The sequence below is a fragment of the Saccostrea echinata genome, unplaced genomic scaffold (genome assembly GCF_033153115.1).
Source record: "Saccostrea echinata isolate AGI-Se365-2 ecotype Australia unplaced genomic scaffold, CSIRO_AGI_Sech_v1 ptg000042l, whole genome shotgun sequence".
Taxonomy (NCBI): Eukaryota; Metazoa; Mollusca; class Bivalvia; order Ostreida; family Ostreidae; genus Saccostrea; species Saccostrea echinata.
The window spans coordinates 3,410,828-3,431,889 of record NW_026889791.1 but is presented as its reverse complement, the minus strand read 5'-3'; the positions used below and the strand labels follow the sequence as shown (position 1 = coordinate 3,431,889).

Below are 21,062 nucleotides of genomic sequence, written 5' to 3'. Positions count from 1 at the left end.
AATTGTGTGCTTTTATATTTGCTTTATCCATGTAGTTTATTATTTTTCAATACACATAACTATATTAACTTTAAAATAAAGCCTTTTTTATTTTAAAAAAAAATCCTATGAACTTCCCACAAATAAGTAATTTTCTATAACTCTAAATTTTACCAAATATGCCTCTTGACAACTCATTTAACTTTCTTCAGCTGTTCATAAGTCATGAAAAACTGTTGAAATAGTTAAGGAAATTATGGAAATAAATTTTATATGGAGAGAAATATTAAGGTAGATCTGATCTGAGACCAATAGACCACAAAAGTCTAGCTTTCACCATTTAAACTGGGTGTAACTCTAATTTCTAAACTGGAAAACGACCCTATAAATCAATTACTTTGTTTACTTCACTTAATCTATTTCCTCCATTTGCTGCTGACATTTTATTCATAATTATTTGCCTTGTTCTCAAAACTACTCAAAAATATCACCGAGAATAAATTTCCTACTAGATTTTATACTAGAAAATAATGTTATATGGTACAAAGATATCATATTCTTTATTTGCAATATATTTCTCATTTAATACCGTAAAACTCTAATTGTACATTTTAAATATGTGAAATCCACTTCATTCTGTAGAGAGCTTGCTGCATTTGGTCGACATAATCAGCTCAAAAAAGATTTTATGATGGACATAAAATGCACAAAATTTGTCCATCTTATATTTCTTGTCACAAACGAAAAGCAGTACTATGAGGGTTGTCCATAGAGTTCCTGGACTTTTTGTCAAAACGAATGGTTCTAGATATACTTACTGTATACCTAGATATTTGTTATGAAAATCCAATTCAAAATAATTTGGTTTTTATTGTTTGAACTTAATATTTTTGTAAAAATCGCGGTCTTTAAAATGTCATAAACTTTTAAATAAAGTGTTCTGATTAAAATGATTATTTTCTTTATAAAATAAGTCAAAGCTTAACAAAAAGTAAATATTTCGCAAATAAAGTGGCTATCGTCATTTTCTAATATCTTTAGTATCGCCTACTATACAACAGTGAAAATATTAAGTAAATTCAGCAAGAAAAATGTTTCAAAAATTAACAGAAAAAGTGATTTTGGCCATCCGAACGGAACAACGTCCAATCATAAAAAAAAGGTTTTAATATGGCTGAAAGGACTTCAGAGACAAAATATTTATTCAAACAACTTGAAATTATTGCAATAAATTTAGTTTATTGGTTTGAAATTGTAATTTTCTTCATTATGCCACATTGCCAAACGTGTGCAATAATATTTATGTATAGACCATAATTGATTTAATTGAAATTAGCTTTACGTCAGACTGGGCAGTGCGGCTTGCATTTACATGTACAAAGTATTTACACCTGTACCGTTTGTAAAATAGTGGCATTGTTTTAATTTTTATATATTTACAAAATCATGGTCTATTTTAAAATATCATCGTACAAGTTTGCCAGTGTGGACTTTATTAAGAAAATTATAATAGCATCTGTCCAAACTTCATGGACAACCTTCGTATATGTATTTCTTAAGTAATTTAATGTATGACAGTTTTTTTTTTATCCCAAAGAATAAACCTTAACTGTCAAAGAAATTGTTACCATGAAATATTTTACATTTTTGACTCGGGTCGAGGGCAACATGCGTTTTGTCAGACCCCAAAACAAAACTGTTTGCCTGAGGCTGACAGGCAGTGAGGCTGAAGGCAAACAGTTTGGTTCGAGGGTCGACAAAACGCATTTCGCCCAAGAACACAGTAAATAAATGTTTTGTTATACCTTTGTTTTTTTTTCATCGGAACTACGTATATATACGTTAAAAATACACCGTTGTCTAAGAATAGATCTACAAATGCCAGAACAGCCTGTACTGTATTTCAAATTTCCACTTTCTTCTGACGTTCATTATTATATCTATGAAATACGGAGATAACGAACAGTATTCAAACTCAAAGCCCACTAAATTAAAAACAATACATATCAGAAGCAGATCTATCTATCTTTCATTATAAGAATAATATATAATCATTAAATTTTCTATGCCAGTGATAACCCCTTTGCACTGACTTTCTTATAAAAAAAAAACCTTAATAAACTAATTAACATTTCTATCAGAAATATTATGAAGGATACAATAATATTCCATGGACCCAGCCTGACCCAAATAGGGACGAAACCTTTATACAGAGCCATAAATCCTTCTGTTTTTGTTGTCTGCAAAGAAAAAGTTTATAGATGGACAAAATAAATTTATTCAGCAAATACTGAAAATCATCACTCATTCTTGACTATTTTTTCTCAATGATCATGTAAAATCTAAACAATTACCATTATTAATTTTTTTTAAATTGTCACAATACAGGTAGAGTATGCAAGTTTGACTGATTGGTTTATGACAACAAACAATAAGTAGATGTGTAAAGCACAATTGGGGGGGGGGGGCAGAAATACTTACCTTTTATTACAGAAGGGGCAGAAATAATTACCTTATATTACAGGAGGAGCAGAAATAATTATCTTTTATTACAGGAGGGGAAGGAATAATTACCATATATTACAGGGGCAGAAGAAATGACCTTATATTAGAGGATGGGCAGAAATAATTACCTAATATTATGGGAAGTGCAGAAATAATTGCCTTATATTACAGGAGGGGCAGATATAATTATCTTTTATTATGGGAGGGGCAGAAATAATTACCTTATATAACAAGAGGGACAGAAATAATTATCTTTTTATACAGGAGGGGCAGAAATAATTACCTGTATAGCACAATCAATGGAGGAAAAGTAATTAGCTGAATAGAACAATCAATAGAGGGAGAGTAATTGATTGGTTGTTTGTTGTTTACTGTTTGGAGAGGGAGTATTTACCTGTATAGCAGGACTAGACAAATAGCACTGCCCAACCCCCAGGACAACCAATTTTGTTTGGCGGGCAAGTTATTTGATAAGTGCTACCTGCCCGTGGACAAGTAGTTTTCCTGTTAACAAAAAAACATATTCTCAAATGTTGTTTGTTCTACAGCTGTTGGTTAAAATATTATGAATCATGTTTTGCTGCTGTTGACCACTACATCGAATACTCGTTCAGAACTCCTCTAGAGTTTTTCCATTCATGTGTTGTTAAAATATACACAAGATGTAAAACATAACAGCTATGGATGTCATGTCAAAAAAGAAATGGCTTTAAGACCTTTTTATTGTTTAGTAATTTTACTATGGTAATTTTACTATGGTAACCTGTCCGAGGGCAAGTACTGCAAAATTCTATTTGTCTACCCCTGTATAGCACAATCAATGGAGGAGTGACATTTACCTGTACAGCACAATCAATGGAGGAGTGACATTTACCTGTATAGCACAATCAATGGAGGAGTGACATTTACCTGTATAGCACAATCAATGGAGGAGTGACATTTACCTCTATAGCACAATCAATGGAGGAGTGACATTTACCTGTAGAGCACAATCAATAGAAGAGTGACATTTACCTGTAGAGCACAATCAATGGAGGAGTGACATTTACCTGTAGAGCACAATCAATGGAGGAGTGACATTTACCTGTAGAGCACAATCAATAGAAGAGTGACATTTACCTGTATAGCACAATCAATGGAAGAGTGACATTTACCTGTATAGCACAATCAATGGAGGAGTGACATTTACCTGTAGAGCACAATCAATTGAGGAGTGACATTTACCTGTAGAGCACAATCAATGGAGGAGTGACATTTACCTGTAGAGCACAATCAATGGAGGAGTGACATTTACCTGTAGAGCACAATCAATGGAGGAGTGACATTTACCTGTATAGCACAATCAATAGAAGAATGACATTTACCTGTATAGCACAATCAATGGAGGAGTGACATTTACCTGTATAGCACAATCAATGGAGGAGTGACATTTACCTGTATAGCACAATCAATAGAGGAGTGACATTTACCTGTATAGCACAATCAATGGAGGAGTGACATTTACCTGTATAGCACAATCAATGGAAGAGGAGTAAATCTTTGAAGACAAAGTCTTTTCCTTTAGGTTTTTTTGGTTCATCATTCTTGTCTGTCATGAAAAAAAAAAGATTATATGATCTTTTCATATAGCTTATGAAATCTTTTTACTTGATGAATAATTAAATGAAAATGTGTTGTTTATTTTATTTTTGAGCATTTATATTGTAAACAATTTGAATCAAACAATAAATAAAGTGCATTGCAAGTAGATTGCATTTGAAAACAGTTCTTTCTAATTAAGTGAAAAATGAGCAGTCCATTCCATCTGCCTTATCTAAAAAAAAAAGTTTAATAAAACTGAGGTTGTTTTCATCATTTTTGAATGGTGCTATATATGGAACACCATAGCTGCCTGAAGGTCACTTTCACATTATATGAGGTGGTAAAACCTTTATATGTAGTGGTGAAGTCATTATATATAGTGGTAAAATCATTATATCCATTGATAACTTTATTATAGGCAGTGGTTTTATCATTATATACAGTGGCAATGTCATTATATGTAGTGATTAAATAATGTAATGAAGTGATAATATCATTACATTATGCTGTAAAATCATCATATGAGAGGTTATTCCATTATATACATTAATGAAATCTTTCTATGATGTGATAAGTCCAATATATACATTTACAAACATAGTTTGTGTGATAGTGCAATCATTACATTATATGAAACACGTTGCATGTGCAGTGCCAAGTTCATTTCATTCAGTGCGACACCTTTACATGAAGTGAAAAATTTATTATGTGCAGTACTAACATCATTACATTATAAAGTAAAATTATTATATATATTTCAAAACCATGCTATGCAGTGGTAACATCTTTATATGAGGTGGTTAATAATTATATGTCATTGTTAATTCTTTATATGAAGTGGTCAATTCTTTATATGCTTTAGTCGTTTCATGTTATGCAGTGGTAACTTCTTTATCATCATCTAAACTGGTCCTCTTAAGAAGTAAAAACCATGATGAGTTCCAGTTTAAAACGAGTGTTGCTAAAACGAGAATTGGAAAACGGAACGAAAGCGGAATGGAACGGAAAATCTTATATCAAATTATTTACTACACGCATATATAAATCAGACAGTAACCAGTATTCTTTATCAAACTGCTTATATCCTTTTAAAAAATAATGTGTTTCACACAGACTATGTCTATAACTGTATATATTGAACTTATCACATCATATAAAGATTTCATTAATGTATATAATGGATTAACCACTGCATATAATGATTTTACAGCATAATATAATGATATTATCACTTCATTACATTATTTAACCACTACATATTATGACATTGCCACTGTATATAATGATAAAACCACTGCCTATAATAAAGTTATCAATGGATATAATGATTTTACCACTATATATAATGACTTCACCACTACATATAAAGGTTTTACCACCTCATATAATGTGAAAGTGACCTTCAGGCAGTTATGGCATTCCATAGTTATACTCCACAATACACTTGATCCCATAAATAATTTGCAGTAATGAGTATACATGCATAAAATACCAAGGGGAAAGCTTACAATGTGATGGCAAACCATGTTTTCTTTTGTGTGAACAGTAGGGCCTACTGTTATTTCTCACATAAATTATAAAAGCTTTCTATTCTGAAAACTGTAGGAAAGGACTTCCCAATACCAATGGATCCTGTATGCAATATTTTTCATGAAATTGACTTTCAACAACTGAGGGGTTTTTTTCTTAAATTATCAAAAATCAAAATCCAAGAGCTATGCACATCTCTGATATATGTCTAATTGATAGGTCTGTAAAATAAAAAAAGCTCCAATCCAAGTATTAGATCAACTTGGGAACATTCAACATCTAGAAACTATACTTTGTTTAATAGAATACCTACCTTGCTGACTGGAAAATACATTATACAGTAAAAAATGCTTATAGCAAAGTTTTGTTATAAACAAAAATTATGTTATTTAATATCCAATATGTGTCATATTTTAAAACTATAGAGAATGAAAATCAATTCACAGTAAAGCATGAATTCTTAATAATCCAAATAAAATATCTGAAAATAGAATTATATCTTGTAAAATTCGCTGTATAAACCATGTTTTACTGTACATGTAATAAAATACCTACCTTGATAACATCAACTGGAGTGGAAAATATAGCACCGGCTAATCCTGCAAAAAAGCTTGATCTGTAAATAAAACAAATACAAAAATACATATAAATGGCGAAGCAATATATTCATAAATTACCACATTCATTAGCAAAAGGTACAAAAAAAAGCTTGACTTGTAAATAAAACAAATGCAAAAGTACACACAAATGGCAAAGCAATTTATCTATAAATTACCACATTCATAAGCAAATAAGGGTCCTTGATAGCTATTTCTGATATTTAAATTTCAAACTAACATTTTTTCTTCATGCAAACAATTTGAAACTGAATTTCTAAATATATCTTATTGCATTATTGTATCAAAATGTCCTACAAATGGATAATGCATAACTTTGATGATGCTACTTCCCATACCAAAATAAAGTACAAAAAAGTATACTTTAATGCTACTTTTATACTATATAAATTTGTGCTTTTTAGAAAAAGGTCAGAAAAAGTATACTTTTTTTGTACTGGGCCAGATAGCCTCTGAAAGCTGATGACCTTTTTTTGTACTTTATTTGGACTTAGTTTTTTTCCACAGTACTTTTTTTGTACTTTTTAGGACTTAGTTTTTTTCCACAGTACTTTTTTTGTACCTAATTTGGACTTAGTCTTTTTTCACTGTACTAAAAATGTACTTTTCTGGGACTTAAACTTTTTTGGCAAAATCGGTAAAATAAGGATGTACTTTTTATTACCTAATTTGGACTTAGTCTTTTTTCACTGTACTAAAAATGTACTTTTCTGGGACTTAAACTTTTTTGGCAAAATTGGTAAAATAAGGATGTATTTTTTTATGTACCTAATTTGGATTTAGCTTTTTTCTCATTGCAGTGTTAAAAATTAATTTTGAAATTTCAAGCAGATTATTCAATAATTAAAAAAAACTGTAAAGTGATGAAATGATATTACAATCTATGTATGATGTTGATATAAAGTGTTTAAAAAAAATGTGGAAAAAGACAGGGGGTGTAGAACACAGTTTTTATCAAATGAACAATTTGTTCATATAAAAATTATTAATTACATTATTCTTGTGATTTAATATGGTTTTATTCTTTTGTGAGCATTCACAATCCAATTATGTTATTAGCATGAGAGTATAGATATATGTATATTTGTTGCAGGAAAGGGGGGGGGGTCAACATTATTGTTACAAATGCCAATGGTTTTAAGATTATTGATTCAGTTGAATAATTCACAGGGAATAAAATAAAATGTTATTGCTCCTTTAGTCTTCTCTCTTCATCCTACAAAATATTTTAGTTCTGAAAATTAGGAAGGGGGGGGGGGGTAGTCTTATATGCATGTATCAATATTTTTATCATACAATGTCCATTTTATGTTCAACAGAAGTCCTAAATTATTCATGTTATATTATAATCATCAAGATCTAGTGAACCTTCTGTAAATTACATTGTAAATCTGAATAGTCTTGAGTAATTATCTCCCCCTCCTCTCTCTCTCTCTCTCTCGGGAAATACAAAAATGTAACATTATTTAATGGGAAATCTTCTACAATATTCTGCAAAGGGAATTCTATATACCAACATGAACAAGTAGTCCAGATATATTTCACAACTCTCTCTCTCTCTCTCTCTCTCTCTCGTTTGCAAACCATGTTGATTTCAAGTGACACAGGTGTTTGTACTCAATGACCTTTGTTGTCTAGACTAGTGGAAACTTGTGAAGTTGCATATTTCACAATAAGATTTGGTGAACCTGTAATAGATTTGGCTATCATGGTAAATAAAACGGATTCGCATGATTAATGAGAAATGTGGGCTAAATTTATTTAATAAAAGTAAAATAGAGTTTATATAGTGCTATATATTTTAATAATTAAAAACGGAAATAGGAAGGCACGAATATAAATACAAAAGCCTCCAAGATGCACCATGCCCATCGTTTTATTTATCACAAGGAACTTCGTCATGTTTACATGTACACGATTTATTTAAGTAGCATGTGCAAAATTCCATGCTGTAATAGATATTTCGACATTGAGAATGAAGACTGCCAGTTTGATTAGGATGTTTTAGCAGTTAACAAGGGCATTCAGAATTTCTTGTGGCTTTATTAAATAAAATAATTTCATTAAAAACAAACAAACAAACAAAATGGCGACGACGATCATAAAACGTACTGGCGATCACGATGATGGTAAAGCTACCTATCGAGTATTACATAGAAAACGGCTTTAAAATAAATTTGATGACTTAAAAAACATTATTACGGGAGTTTTTTTGTGTTTTTTTGAACTAATTTAGTAATTATTTATTTCCTTTTTTGATCACGTGATTCTTACGAAATCTACGATTGGTCAACGACGAAGCGCGGATTTTTTTCAGAGACGATTTGAAAATTGGTGGGATGGAAATGCCGAGAACAAAAAGGAGATAAAGAAGTCGGTAAGACTATATTTATATTTAAATTTTATATGTTGTTATCAGGAAATGCATTTTACCACTTTAGAAATGTATTCAGTGGAGAATTTCAATGTAGATTTTACGTAATTGTGGACATTTGTGTCTTCGATTTCTGGTTTGTTTTGATCAGTATGACGATGTATATAAACTTAAGTTAACATACTGAAACATGCTTTTTCTCTGGCTCAATGTAACATGAATCATTTAGTTCCTTGATATATTCAATTCTTCAAATATTTCAGTATAATTCATGCAATAGGTTTATAATACAGTCAGCATTGGTCAGTATCTGGGAACATTTACTGTAGCCTAGCTAAGTCTTGGCATGATGAAAAAAAAATACATATCAAATCTACTGAATTTTGTAAGATTAAAGTTAGTAAAAGTAATGGATTTTTGTTAAACATGTTAAAAGTGAGGATCGTTTGTGTGATGTGGTTGGTAGTGGGGGGGGGGGTGAAGGGGTAGTAATAATCATGTGGTTGATTAAACAAGCAAAAAGTATCAGCATTTACCTGTATCTGAAAAATTTAAAGTTGAACTGCATAGTTATACTGATCATCTTTCCTGGGTGAAAAGAACTTAAAGGTGGGGGGGGGGGGTATATAAACATAATATTGAGACACATGATTATTTTTCTATTTGCTCATATAACATTAGGAATTTAGACAGGGATATCAAACTCACTTAACAATTTTTCAAAATCATTGTCAGGTTTAAAAAAATGAAAATAATTAAATGTTTGTGTGTGGATGTAATGCCGGAGAAGTTCTTAAACATTCAAGTTACCTGATTTTTCTTTTATAATTTTCAGCAGTGCATGCATGTGTTTTTTGCCTGAGCATCTCACTAACATGCAGAGCCATAGGAAAATGCTTCAACGATTTAAGTGTATCTTATCATCAGTAAGTACATATTAATCTAATTTGATTTCTGTAAATTACAAAATAGACGTATCAAATTAGTAGGCTTCGCCGCTTGTCTGTCCTTAATATACTCATGCACTGAAAAGACTTATTTTAAAACTTTATAAGTGATAGGGATGATCGGGGGTTAATTTTTTGGATTTTCACATAAGAATTTTGAGTTTTAATTGGTTTTCAAGTTATTTGAATATTAAACTGAATATATGATTCTATATGTCAGTCTGCCATGTATTAAGCACAGGAATGCTGCTTTTTGAGAACATGTTTGATTTAAAACTGAAAAAAATATGCTTTGATTATTAAACTTTTTTTTGCAGAACCCAAGGAAAAGTACTTGAAGGCTGAAATCATTTAGCATATTCAAATGAAGATCAGTGAAAAAATGGGTGACATTAACACTGCTATGCGGTCAAAGGTTAGTGCACTGAATTGTGTCAGCAAGAAAATTCAAACGGGAGGGAAAGATGGGATGGCTAGACTGTGAAGGAGCAGAGATGATCTGTGAGCATGATCAATCAGTGACATAACCATGCATTATAAGTTACTAGACTATGAAGGATCAGATCTTGTTATTTACAGAATTATAATCTTGTTGATGATTTAATGTTCCAATATATTCTTTAAATTATTTATGGAAGATTAGTACTGAAAATAATGAATAATGTAATGAAGATGTGGGGTTTCATGCTTCTGAATTTTGATAAAAGCTAGCATTTAAGATTTTTGAATTGTAACTAATATTTCATAGAGATTTCCCCGATTTCCAGTTTCTCTGATTTTTTTTTCTGATATTCAGATAAGCTGAATTTTTTTTCCCTATAATTCATATTTTTGTTAAAATTTCATGCTTTCAAAATACAATTTTGTACTTTTAATTGGTTTCATTTTGGTAAACCTGAGCTTAATGGTCATTTTTGAGGTTTTTCATTGTTCTTTCAAAATAATATATATGTATTTTAAAAAAAAAGGGGGGGTATTTGCGATATATTTTTTTTGGGGGGGGGCGTGCTTTTTCCCTACTTTTTTTGTACCAATTAAAAAGTATACTTTTTTCGTACTTTCATTTAATTTTGACATTTTATTGTACTTTTTTAAGCATCAATCTAAAGAAGTACTATTTTTATACTTTTTCTGCATACATTTTTGTACTTTTCTCTGGAAGTATATTTTTTTTGTACCTCATACATTTCTGTACTTTTTTCTGGAAGTATACTTTTTTTGTACTGGAAGTATACTTTTTTTGTACTTCATACATTTCTGTACTTCTTTCTGGAAGTATACTTTTTTTGTACTGGAAGTATACTTTTTTTGTACTTCATACATTTTTGTACTTTTTTCCAGATGTACTTTTTTTGTACTTTTGTATGTTAGTTTTAAGAATATACTTTTTCTGTACTTCCAATTATACTTTTTTTGTACTTTTCTCAAATATAGAAATGTACCAAAAGTATACTTTTATTATCTTTTTTTTGTACCCAAGAACCTGAGTTCTCATAAAGCACAAAAAAAGTATACTTTTTTTGACTTAATTTGGAACGACCAAATCTCTTGTTCCAAATTTAGTCGAAAAAAGTATACTTTTTGTGACCTTTTTTTGTACTTTTTTTTCGTACCTAATTTGTACTTAATTTTGGTATGGGTTGGCTTTATAAATTCTTTTTGAAATCATTTATGAAGAATGAAAGTGACTGATTAATAGTCAAGCCTTACATAAAATGTACACCAACATTATCTTCAAAATATCCCGATCTAAGTATCCAGTATTTAGAGAAGTCGTACACAGGAAGCTCCACACCAGCAATGATTGCTGCTCGCTGCGCAGTGGGTATCACACCCTACAACATTGTGATAATGTATCATTAGAGATGAAATGTGGCTCAAAATTCTCTATCCCAACTTAACATGGCTATAAAAGTTCAACAAGAAACAACACACTTTTTTGTGTGCAATAAATATACACATTTTTGCACTGTAGCTCTCTGGTCATCCTTTTCAATTTTTTTTCTTCAGACCAGCGAGTTACAAATCTGCAGCTATAGTGAAAAAAATAATCAATGTTATATTTACATCGAAATATTATCCCTTTTATTTCCTATGAAAACCAACCATTTATCAATACTTTAAAGCTTCTAAGCAAGCCAACTCTACAGATTTCATGAGCAGTGCCTCTTTCATCAATGAAACATACAATGATGTACATATCAGATTATCAGTTACACAATATGAAATATACTTAATCCTACTTCATATGTTTATATATTCATACATACATTTAAACAATGAAATGTCTTTGTTTGTTAGCATGGGCATTAACGTTAAAAGCTTTACCTGGGTTATGTGAGGGTTATGTGCAGGTTATGTATTTTTTCTGCAACAGCAGCAACTTTAATTCCCATACTAACACCAAAAAAAAGCATTTTATTGTTTAAATTAACACACACCCTCCAAAGACCTTTTATGCCTTCTTCTTTATATATCCTTCCAAAGGCTTGCAACATGGATTCTTTGTCATTTATATCTGTCTTAGCTTGTAAGCGAACCTAAAAAAAAAAAAGCATGAACAACTGCAGCACAAGTATTCTTTTCTTTCCAAGCATCAAACAGAGGTAATCAGAGATTACAGAGCTCACCTCAACGAATGTTATCTTTAAGTAAGGCAAAGTCCCACACTAAACTAATAATCTAGGAGTGTGCATCCCTATATGCAACATTTATGCAATTTTGGTCTGATAGGGCTTGCAGTTACTTGGGAATATACTTATCTGAAAACTTAAAACTAGTCACTCATCCAGAAAATGTAAGTCAAATCCAGCATCTGAAGCAAGTTTTGAGATTGTTCATCCCTTGATGCATCATCCATGCAAGTTTGGTTCAGATAGGCCTTATAGTTACTTGGAAATGAGATCTGCTCCAAAAACTTTAATCTGGTTACTCATCCAGAAAATATAGGTCAGATCCAGCATCCGAAGCAAGTCCAGTAGTGTGAATCCTTAGATGTATCATCCATGCAAGTTTGGTCAATATAGGGTTTATAGATACTTGGAAATGAGATCTGCTCCAAAAACTTTAACCTGGTCACTCATCTGGAAAATATAGGTCAGATCCAGCATCCAAAGCAAGTCCAGTAGTGTGCATCCTTAGATGTATCATCCATGCAAGTTTAGTCAAAAGGGCTTATAGTTACTTGGAAATGAGATCTGCTCCAAAAACTTTAACCTGGTTACTCATCCAGAAAATATAGGTCAGATCCAGCATCCGAAGCAAGTCCAGTAGTGTACATCCTTAGATGTATCATCCATGCAAGTTTGGTCAATATAGGGTTTATAGATACTTGGAAATGACATCTGCTCCAAAAACTTTAACCTGGTCACTCATCCGGAAAATATAGGTCAGATTCAGCATCCGAAGCAAGTCCAGTAGTGTGCATCCTTAAATGTATCATCCGTGCAAGTTTGGTCAATATAGGGCTTTCAGTTACTTGGAAATGAGATCTGCTCCAAAAACTTTAACCTGGTCACTCATCCGGAAAATATGGGTCAGATCCAGCATCCGAAGCAAGTCCAGTAGTGTGCATCCTTAGATGTATCATCCATGCAAGTTTGGTCAATATAGGGCTTATAGTTACTTGGAAATGAGATCTACTCCAAAAACCTTAACCTAGTCACTCATCTGGAAAATGTAGGTCAGATCCAGCATCCGAAGCAAGTTCAGTAGTGTGCATCCTTAGATGTATCATCCATGCAAGTTTGGTCAATATAGGGCTTATAGTTACTTGGAAATGAGACCTGCTCCAAAAACTTTAACCTGCTCCAAAAACATTAACCTGGTCATTCTTTAGCTGAAATTGCAGCATCTGAAACCTTGACTGGTACAATGAAACACACTAGAAGCATCCTCCATGCATCTCTGACTAATATAGGCCACAGAAGTACTTGAAAAGAAAACTGCTCCAAAAACCTTAACCTGGGACGCAGACACCGAGGGTATTACATAAGCTCCCCCAACTTCGTTGAGGTGAGCTAAAAACTGGTGTACATGTATGTATTTACAGAAATAAGTTTCAATAAGATGCAAATAACACTCTTAGTTTTATTTTCTCAGTATTTGAAAGCAAGTTGGCATGATTTTCTGAAAGCATCTTGCCTTTAGAACATCAGTGGGGTTGGCTATTGCACTTGACACAATTCCTGCTACTATTCCACAGCAAACATTGATAAATAACGTTGACTCTGGAAGAAAACTGTACATGTAGCAATAATTGTAGTTTTGACATTAATATTATAAGTATAATGAAATGAGCAGGAATGTGGGCTCTAGTACTGCTAGGGAATCATGAACTGGTACCATGCATATATTTATCAAATAGATTATAAATTTATATTTCGTGGTGGTCATGAAGTTTCAACTAAAGACTGCATCGAAATCATGAAAATATGACTTTCACATGAAATACATACTGTCCAAATAAATGCAAAGATTTTATAACAAGATCATGCTGGAACTACTATTATTCTAAAGCAAGCAATACTGATCGAGAGTGAGCTCACAAAGTAATGACCCTTCACAAGCAACCCATCATTTCAAGCCTCAGTCAAGGGTCCAGGAGGATCGTACATTTTGGTCTAGGTTTATGACAATACCAGTAACTCTGACCTTGTATACAATGACAATGCCAGTAACCCTGACCTTGTATACATTGACAATGCCAGTAACCCTGATCTTGTATACATTGACAATGCCAGTAACCCTGACCTTGTATACATTGACAATGCCAGTAACTCTGACCCCTGACCTTGTTTAAGTTATCTTACTTCAAGTACATTCTCATCTGCTACAAATGTGTACAGCAAAGTCCACAGTCTTCTCATCAGAGACCTAGTTTGTACTTACCTCAATGAACTTGGGTCAAGGTCATATGTCTCATATCATGCCTTTGGGCAATAATAAAATGTTGTGACATTTTATTCAATCATGTAAATTCACTTGTTTTTGTGGGGACAAATTTTTGCAGTTTGAGGAAAAAGGATATTCTCCAGGATTCAATTTCGTGGTTGGTGGACAAAAATGATACTAGCAGGATATTTCAATATTTCAAGGAAGACATCGATTTAAGGTCTCTTTATATCATACAAAAAAACAAAAATTAAAACATGAAAATTAGTGGTTTCACAGTAAATGAAAACCCTTGCCTCAAGAATTCTCTTGACAAATATGATAAAAATTAAACAACTGTTACATGTAGTTTCTTCAAATTTAGCCCACATTCTTAGGTACACTGTATTTTAGGTACAATTCTGACCACTATATATACTTTATATATGCATGTATGTACATTGTTATAGTACTGAAATAGTTATGTTCAGTAATATTTTCCTAGGTATATCAGAATTACCTTGTGGATTATCAACTAACATGGATTTAAGTGAATGGTAAATTCCAATTTTGATTGTTCCATAGGTAGCTTGTCTAAGAATGGCTGGGGATATTCTACAAAAACAAAAAAATAAGTCTAGACTTCAGAGTTTCCTTCAAAGGGAATTAATACACTTCTTCACACCATAGTAAGTGAGGTAATTCAACAAAAGATATTTGTTCAGGATTTAATGGCTAAAAGTGGGTTATTAAAGAGACAGTTTGGCAACACATGATATGGGATTCCCAAAAGAGACAGACACATTACACAAAATTTAACTCGGAAAAAACTCTGGCGAGAAAAAAAAACTTGAATGTTTCAAGTAACAGTCAGCTGATAACACACAGCTTTGATTTCTCCGGGGGTTTTTTTCCCCTTCCTTTTTTTTCATTTTAAGGTCTGTAGATTGCTGTGCCCTTTTCTTGCTATACACATTCATGTGCTATTTTCAAACATTATTAAATTTTTAGTTTTATTCTGCCACAAAAAAGCAACACAACTATAACTTAAGGTAAAATCTACAGAATCCAAACTTATGATTTGAAAAGAATTAAATGTTCTCCATTTTACCCTGAGTAGAGTGCAGAAAGCCCCTCCTCTCGAAATATTCTCAACATGGCATGAGTCATCCCTCTGTATCGAAGCTCGGACAACCGAGCGTCAATTATCTGCCCCTGAATCTGTAGCCTTGTCTTTGTTGTGTCAATAGGAAAGGTACCTGAAAACATTCATGTTTAGTTTGAGTTTTCACATACAACAATACAATCAACAAGGAAATCTAATATATTTCTCAATTGTTTGTTTATTCAATATTATCTCCTTCATGTTAATTTTCACCTCCTGCAGAATCATTTATTTTCAAATGGGAAAATGGGCCCTGAAACCAGAGGGTCAATAAACAAAAAATTCACAAATTTTGTTTCCATTTTTTCCATTGACCTACAGAAGTTAAGGGGGCCGTCTGGGGTTTTCATTGCGCAATACTTCGCGCAGCATAGTTAAATAAAGCGTATTTTCTCTTTTAAAGCAACTATTTTTACATAATTTACAAAAATTAGCAAATTTAGGAAATCTCAGGTTAAAATATCTAATTACCTCTTAAAATAAATGATTTTTTAAAAGATTTTTCATACGATGGGTAGATAGACATCGTAATAGTGTGTTTTTGACGTTATGAATAACCAAAGTTCTTTAAGAGGTGTCATTGATTATGCCATAAAATAAAAAGTATAAAATACATACTCTTGAAATTTTAAACATAGGAAATTGAGAATCTAACAATCATTTTTATAATTTTTTATGTAAATCTGTGGTATCTGTCATGTTTTGTTGTACTCCACAAAAACAGGAAAATATCATGAATTTTGACATTTTGAGATGCCCCCCTCTGGAAACCAGACGGTAGAATTTTGTGTTTCTTGCACAAAATGTACAATATAGTATTACCCATCAAATAATATAATTTGAGCAAAAAGTCTATAGTAGCATTTGTATAATTTGTTCCGAAGTGCGAAAAAATGGTATTTTCCTATATAATCCTATAGTAAATATACCTGTATTTTGAGATGGTCCCTAAAAAATAACCAGACGGTAGATTTTCACTAAACTTGGCATGTATACTGAAGTCAATGTAAAGTACATATTGTATAAAATTAAGGAGTTTCTCTATAGTAGTTTTCACACAATAAAACCCCAGTCGGCTCCCTTAAATACCAAAATTAATTGGAATTGAGAGAAGAAGCTGAAAATTAATGCTCAAAAGTTTATGAATGACGTGTTATAACAGACAGGATTAGATAACAATAGTGAGTGACTCGTATGACCTAAAAAGTTAGTTTTAAGAAATTAATTGTATCTGTACTGATCATATTCATTTATAATTAAAAAAGCACAGGAGTTCCAGAGAAGTCCGAAAAAATTCAACAATTTGCTAATTATAGAAAACAACACACAAATGCAAACAGCAATAAAACAAATAAGTTACCTGAGTGAATCAAGTGACTTAAAAAGTAAATAAAGACTAGAATTTGAATTTTTTTGTAGAGACTGTGTAATGACTGGTACATATTAGAGAATCTGTTACCTATCTCTGCAGTTATGGATGCCAGCCCTCCGTATACAAATGGTCTCCAGTCACCCATCTTATCACCCCTCTGTACCAACCACTACAAATACAAGATATACAAGATTCTATTAGTCCAATTTGGGCCCCCGGAGGAGCAAAGATTTACAAACATACAAACAAACAAACAAAAAAAGAAGGAGGATCAAAACGATAGAAAAATTCAACAAACATAATATAAATCACTGTACTAAAAAATAGAAATTGTTGAAAAATTGAGTAATCACATAATTATAGCATTTGACCACTCACTGTTAAACTGTTGTAAGCAGATCGGACATCAACTGGAACTCTGTTCTTGTACGTGTGACATATAATCAAACAGTCTCATGAGGACTTTCTAATCATTACCATGCATGCAGCTTATCAATTGAAGTTCAAGAGTAAAGAAGATGGGTACATTGTATAAAAATTTTAATTTATGATCAATTTAGCCACACCCTGAGGCCTGATCCCTGGACCTGAGGGTGTGAATTTTAATCTTTGAAACAGCTAGTTGCCCATTACAATCATGTGTAGTGGCTTGGGCTATACGGATGATAGATATTGGCCTGGGTAGCTAAGTGGTTCAAGCATCCGACTAGTGATGCTGGGGTTCAAGGTGCAATTCAGAATCCAGCTAAATTTTTTTTCCTTTCCTGTTACATTCGGTTTTAAAGTCCTGTCAGTCACTATAGAATCTCGGTTGTGTTCTTCTACAGTGAAAGATAATATATATTTCAAGGATGGAGGAATGTACTAGTTTGAAGATTAGCCTAATTGTGGATACATGTATCAGCCTAGGTAGTGAGTAGCTAAGTGATGAGAGCACCTAACTCGTGATGCAGAGGTCTAGGGTTTGAGTCCCGATTCAACATAAATTTTCTTCTTTCTTATTACACATGCAAACATGATACCCAAAAGAGAGTTCAATTTGAGTGACAAGAGTGCTCTACCCCAGGGTCCTTCTTCACCTTAACAAATGATATACGCCAAAGAAAGTGGTGAAAGATTTATTTTTGTTACAGTTAGATAACCAGGAGTTCAAAAGATAGGTTATACCGTTTGGCAGGATCAATCAAACGATCCATTCAGGTCGAATTTCCTCGGAAGTTAACATCTAATCAGGGGCTTAATTTATACATATAACTAATAAGAAAATGCAAATTCACACAAACTTTGAACTCCTACTAACAGAGATACCTACATGTCTTTTCTATTGTGTTGTCAACTTATCGCTCGTCATCCCGATCCAAACAGACATACCATGGTCGATACTGGCCTAACCTGCCACATGTTATCGAGCAGACGCTACCAAGAAAGTAAATGAAACGAAAGATAACTCTTTATCATAATTAGGCCTATCATTTTACATAGGCCTATCATTTTACAGACCAACTTTAAAAATAGGTAATAATTCTAACATTCTGTACCGGCCGATTTAAGGGGGGCGGGGGGGGGGCGCCCACCTTAAAATTGTCAAAGGGCGCCCTAAAATTGTCAAAGTTAGCGTAATCGATCATAAGTTTCGTCTACAAAATGTAAAAATGTCCACTCCATAGACCTCATTTTTACCCTAAAAAATCTCTAGAATCCAGGAGCTTCCGGGGGCTTCGCCCCCCCCCCGGGTCCCCAACTGGGCTTTGCCCTGGACCCACTTGGGGCTTCAAGGCGGCCCCAAGACCCCTGCCTCCTTCTTGCGCCCCCCCCCCCCCGACTTCAATTCCTGGATCTGCAATTTCTAAAATGATATAAACACCATTTCCCTAATAATACCAAAAACTTAAATGAAGATTGGAACCGAATTCTTCAATTGGAGATTGAGAGATTAACAAAAAAAAATCATTTGGGATTACAATATGCAGGGAGTATGATGCTCACAGGTTAAACAGAGCTGTTAAAAATATTTTTGATATGCTAAGTATCAGCTTCTAAGAAAACCGGGAAATGGTGAATACAGATTCCGTGTGCCAAAAACTTCGTCAATACGCTGAAAACGACTGGAAAGTTAAAATACGATCATCTCCAAAATTAAGGACAATATTTCCTTTAAATCTTATTGTGATTCTGAAGTGTATGTTACTTCAAATATTTCAAAACAAGAACGTTCAGCCCTGGCACAGCTTAGATGTGGCATTCTTCCTATTCGTATGGAAACTGCATGGTCGTTATAAGCAGTGAAAGGACGTGTGTTTTCTGTTCAAGCTCTTCTGTCGAAGATGGAAAAAAACGCTTCTCAATTATATGACTTTCAAATTTATGATAATATAAGGAAAAAGTATTTTGATAGATTTATAATAATCATCCAAATAATAATGATACGGATTATTTTTCAGTGTTAAATCAAAATTACCAGATAAAATTAGCCAAATTTGTACATACAGCCTTTAACCATGTAGAAAAACTCTTCTGCATGTGTAAATTTATCAGTATAATGGAAAAAGTAACTTATAGGTCCAATGGGCCGAGTGCAGTACAGTTTAATATTTATTTTCTTTACTGGTATAAATTAGAGGGTTCATGTTTATAATGCACAATGTCACTACGATTACATACTTACTTAATCAAACTTTACCTTTCCTATCTGAGCCATAGAAAGTTCATAGGCGTTGGAACCGGGAGGGGGGGGGGGGGCAAAGATAGACATAATATAGACATTGAAAATTGGAGCTTAGCCCCCCCCCCCCAACGTTTTTTTGTTGGTTTAGCCCCCCCCCCCACTTTCATTTTGCGCCTATGAAGTTACAGGTCATTATTTTTTGCTATTTATTCATTACAATTTTTAGGGGATGGGCTCGGTTTGGTAGGGTCGTTCAAAAGAAAGTGTCCCCTTGAATTAATGTCTTAGAACTACTGGACATGCATAGCAATAGGTTCATAGTAAAATCTTAATATTAATGAATGTTTAGATAGTATGCAGATTTCATATTGATATTTTTCAGAAGTTCTGTATAACGTTCGATGGTGAAAGCAAAAAATAAATATCAAATTTAATTAAATGAATATAATTATGACGTCATATTCAATAATTTTGCGAATGTCACTGTGTTTTACACCGGGAAAACGCGGTGCAACATTTGTCAGAAATGACAAAAATATTAACAAGAGATGATTTATGAGACCCATTAACAGACAATTAATTTCCTAAATCTGTTTTTACTGTCTTCAATCACACTTGGTGTATTTGATAAAAACAGCATGTGTCGTTTATTTGAATGAACAAAGAGAAATTTCACTATCTTTAATTTTTACGAGTGACTTGAACGAATAAATTTACCTGATCTAAAGTGATTTAAGATTTGATTTGGTGCCTAAGGAACAACAATGAATGTCAGTTTAATCTGCTTTTGTAATCGAAATTGGATTTCTTTAAATCAACAAAATTGTGATTGAGTGTTATTGATGGTTACATTGACTTTATTTCATTTTTATTTTTGATAAATATATAGAATCAGTATAATTTTTATGTACAAAATGATACAAAAAAGGATTCTATTAAACTGGAATACACATTTTTAATATTGCTTTTTTTTTCTTATTTGAACTGGTGATACGGAAATTGCACTTAAACTATATCGGATCAAACAATCAAATAATAGAATATGTGTGCAATATACATGTATGAATTTCTGACCTCGGTCTTTTACCCTTTTACGGAAGCCTATTAGGATCAATCTATGGAGAGAAAAAAATTTAAAAGCGTTATAACGCCTTTCAAAAAGGCGTAATAACGTTTTTTGAAAAGGTGTTATTACGCCTTTCCAAAAGGCGTTATTACGCCTTTTATTTTCAATACATGATTAACTTGGCCCACTCCGGGGGCTGAAATCTTACCCTCGGGACATGAATTTCACAATTAAATAAAGGGCTACTTTCTTAAAAAATAATTTAAACATATTGTAGTTAGATTTCCAGGAAAAAAAGATTTTTAAATGTGTAATGTATTTTCAGTGTTAAACCAACTTAGTCCTTCTCTGATGCCAAACACACCTCTACAAAGGGGCATGGATTTCAC

The 21,062-nt window shown here is 32.6% G+C and overlaps 1 protein-coding gene across 1 annotated transcript; it reads right to left on the bottom strand.

Annotated features, from left to right (window-relative positions):
* Positions 1-97: 97 nt before the first annotated feature.
* Positions 98-18,342, bottom strand: LOC133201071 (kidney mitochondrial carrier protein 1-like). Its single transcript, XM_061336872.1, has 11 exons — positions 18,255-18,342; positions 17,030-17,111; positions 15,517-15,664; positions 14,926-15,020; positions 13,677-13,762; positions 11,975-12,073; positions 11,244-11,368; positions 6,151-6,211; positions 3,989-4,072; positions 2,139-2,219; positions 98-212 (listed from the first exon to the last, which is right to left on the bottom strand). The coding sequence occupies exons 2-11, from the start codon at positions 17,085-17,087 to the stop codon at positions 174-176; spliced, it is 876 nt and encodes a 291-aa protein (XP_061192856.1). The 5' UTR covers positions 17,088-17,111; positions 18,255-18,342; the 3' UTR covers positions 98-173.
* Positions 18,343-21,062: the final 2,720 nt, after the last annotated feature.